At 47.1% G+C, this 3,787-nt stretch overlaps 1 protein-coding gene across 2 annotated transcripts in view; it reads left to right on the top strand.

The window, feature by feature from the left end:
- The window catches only part of cux1a (cut-like homeobox 1a), a 98,533-nt gene that overhangs the window by 48,963 nt on the left and 45,783 nt on the right, over positions 1-3,787 (top strand). For both annotated transcript variants that reach the window (XM_060056397.1, XM_060056398.1), the window contains exon 3: positions 2,150-2,228. In XM_060056397.1, coding sequence (XP_059912380.1) covers positions 2,150-2,228 — 79 coding nt within the window. The remainder of the gene's footprint in view (positions 1-2,149; positions 2,229-3,787) is intronic.

Below are 3,787 nucleotides of genomic sequence, written 5' to 3'. Positions count from 1 at the left end.
TTACCCATGGTGGTCATGATTACTGGCAGAACCAGAGGAGAACCACTGTTTACCCTCCGTCTAGCCTCTAGTCTCTCTCTCTCTCTCTCTCTCTCTCTCTCTCTCTCTCTCTCTCTCTCTCTCTCTCTCTCTCTCTCTCTCTCTCTCTCTCTCTCTCTCTCTCCCTCTCTCTCTCTCATGCTTCATAACTTGCTCGCTACTGCATCATACATTCGCAAGCGATGAACTTGAACAGCTGTGGGCATGTGTGTACATTTTGTGCAATTGTGTGTGTGTGTGTGTGTGTGTGTGTGTGTGTGTGTGTGTGTGTGTGTGTGTGTGTGTGTGTGTGTGTGTGTGTGTGTGTGTGTGTGTGTGTGTGTGTGTGTGTGTGTGTGTGTGTGCGCGAAGGAAGAGCTTGTGAGCGACATAGAGGGAAGGGCTGGTGGATTTGGCCAAGCTTAGTTGGCTCCAGATGTTTTGTCCACTAAAGCCCATCTGAGAATGTTTAATGTCTTCCTCTCCCCAGCTGGAGCAGCACAGTGGCTGACGCTGCATGGCGTCTCGCTGCGGCAGTATGCCTGTCTGCATGTATAAATCAAACCCACCCCAACACAGTCTGAGTAGAGGCAGGGCCCGGAGTGGGCCTGGTCCCTGTGTTGTGTGTGTGAGGTCTGCTCCTCCTCGTACTGTATTTGCGTTCGTCTTAGAGTAGAAACAGGAGCGTTCCCCCCGTTCAGTCCTTTGAGGGTCCGTTGATTCACCTTGTTCACCGTATACCAAGGGCCTGGAGTAGATCATGATACATGATCTACATACTATATTTAATTATGGATCGTAGATACACATCATACACAACCTTCGTGAAAGCCCACGACTCACCGGTCAGCCTGCGGCCCATGCCAGGTCGTGTCACCTCCTCCTCCCCTCGCTGGTCCGGACTTATTCTACATTAATCGGGTTATGAAGTGTGAGTAAGCAGACAGGATTCTTTGGTCGCGGAGCAGTGCTGATTCTGCTGGGTCGTGCAAACCCCAGCTCCCTACAGGTCAGAGAAAGGGGAATGAAAGTGTGTGCCAAGTTGTGTTTGTTGTCGGCTTACAGTATTCTGCTGAGGCTCAATAACTCTGCATACTTTTAGCTGCTCCTCTGTCCCCCGCCTCCTCCTCCTCCTCCTCCTCCTCCTCCTCCTCTTCCTCCTCACACTCTCCCAGGCCTCCCTCCCTCCTTCCTCCCTGTCTTCCTCCTCCCCTCTCACCCCCCTCCCTCTCGCCTCCTGTAGCCAGCGGTGATGACCCAGTTAGCTGGCACTGGCTGCCCTCACTTCAAAAGCTGTGCCAGAGCTGGCTGGCTGACTAGCTGTCTGCCTGGCTGACTGGCTATCTGACTGGCTATCTATCTGACTGGCTGGCTGGCCTCACAAATGGCAGGAATTCATCTGGAATGGTAGATAAGCCAGTCTACTGTGATTCCAAAGTTACGCTATAGTCTCTGTTTTTTGAGAGCTGTGACGGAGATCATATAATTATACCTTTTCGAATCCCGTTTGAAGATTTTGGTGAATAATGGTGCTCTGTAAGAGTTTATAAACACCCTGTTTTCAGTTCAATCTTCCAAAGCTTCTTGTTGGTTGAGGGAGGGGAAATGTCCACACGGGCGTACTGCAGGTGGCGCTGTGTTTCCTCGTGGTGTGGTGCCTCATTCAGGCAATAAAGATGCAGTCTAACCAGAAGAGCAGAACAACACCCCCTGTTTTAGATGTTTCTCTACTTTTTGAGTCGTTTTGCTGGTTGGTTGGACTGAGGGGAGTGGGGGACAATGAGTGAGAGTGGTTATATTAATCACACCAAGTCCAGGATTATTCTTTCTATGACCCCGGAATAAGCAAGAAAGTCAGCCACATTTCACACATCATTAAGGGAGGCATGTAGACCGATCGAAACACCTCGCCATGGACCATAACGCAACCCGCAACGCAAAACACGGCACATCTCTCATATGTATCAACTCCAAACACCATAACACCGTCCATTTCTTCTGCGATTGCACCCTCAAACAATCAACACCCGACTCTTGTCAAGCCACGACGCCCGCTGTGGCCTGCGGTGAACCTGGAGTCCCTGTTGTGTCTTGTCTCCCTAATCCGGTTGTGCTCTGCCTGCTGCTTTAGATCGACGCTGTCAATCAGAGGAGCAAGGAGTCAGAAGCTGCCTTCCTACACGTCTACAAGAAACTAATTGATGCTCCAGGTACGACCTAGTGGTGTGTGTGTTTGTGTGTTTGTGTGTGTGTGTGTGTGTCTATCGGTGCCTGTGTGACTGTGTATGTGCATGAGTGGTGTTCTAGGTTTGGTTTGAACGCACCTGTTGCTGGGAAACACAAACTGCCGAAAGTGTACATTATACAAAACATTTGAACTGAGTATTTTGATTATATTCATAGTGCAGATATCAGCAATAAATATATCAGAAATATTTATGTCAGAAATAAAAGTTCAATTTTAATGATATTATAATAATAGTATAATATCTATTTGTTGTGTATATTTGTCTCTACGTAGTAAACATTTTTTCAACGTTTTGCACGTTTTGGCTTTCGGTTCCCTTCCCGGCTGTTGCTACATATATAGTAGCTAGTATAGTACAAGGACAGGCAGGAACCTCACCATGCCATATCGCCATGGTTTCTTGCCGATATACATTGGCACATTAGCATCTATTTCTTGCAATTCTGTAAATATTGCGATGCAATATTCCTATTCTTATGTGCGCTTGTATATTCTCTGTAACATATCAGTCGGGGTTCAGGTTCAACACATTGTAACTGTACAAACTGTAGGCGATAACACCATGGCACCCTCTGTAGGATGACAATACGATTTCTGAGTCAAGCTGACAGTACAAAGAACCGCAATGCTACATGGATTTTTCCCCCATTCCTATTAAATCATGAACATTGGTATCAATCCTTCGATTCTAACTGGAATGTAAACGGCCGCGAGCACAGGAAGCCCAAATCCTGAAGTGTCCTTTGAGCGCAACCATTCCTCCTCAGCTCCTCAATACCTGCACACACAATGGGGTGACGGTGGGTGTGTGAGCAAACAGAGCAATATAGACATCCCTTTCCTAACGACTTCCTCTTGCTCCTCCCGGGGGGATCACACTCATTAAGTATGCACACTGTGCCATCTCTGATCATAGGTCACTGATTTCACTCACTGCCATGTGGAGGAGCTTTGAGTCTTTATAATATATGAATATGAGCATAGGAATATGTAAAGTCAGACTAACAGTCTTACAGTCATTCTTGGCAGATTTTGCATCATTTCTTCAGAAGAAAAACATAATGCTTGATTAGCAGTAATGTTTGAACAGGACAATGATTACTGCGGTAGGCTTTTGAGGCAAGTGGTGCTACCAGGGTGTGTTTTTGTATTGTATGTTTCGCTGTTTTTGTACACAGATAATGCCACTCCTATTGTCATTCATCTCGTTTTATCTTTCTCCCGTTCTGTCTCCCTCCATACCCATCGGTTACTCTGTGGGCAGAGAGTTTCAATAGAATGATGTAATTGCGTAATAATGCCAGCTGTCTCATTAAAAGCAAGCATACAGCACACGGCATGCAACTGGAATTGGGGCATACAGTAATTAGCAGGGCCGCAATTAGTCCCGACTTTGCCTACAGATGAGTAGGACAGCAGTGAGGACAAACTCACACGCCTCAGACGGCGAGGAAGCTGCTGGAAGCGAGCGTTAAACTGGAACACGACACACACCGCAAAGCAAGCAAGTGTGAATCATCC

This window comes from Gadus macrocephalus, chromosome 7 (assembly GCF_031168955.1).
Source record: "Gadus macrocephalus chromosome 7, ASM3116895v1".
Lineage (NCBI taxonomy): Eukaryota > Metazoa > Chordata > Actinopteri > Gadiformes > Gadidae > Gadus > Gadus macrocephalus.
This window is presented reverse-complemented; position numbering and strand designations above follow the sequence as displayed.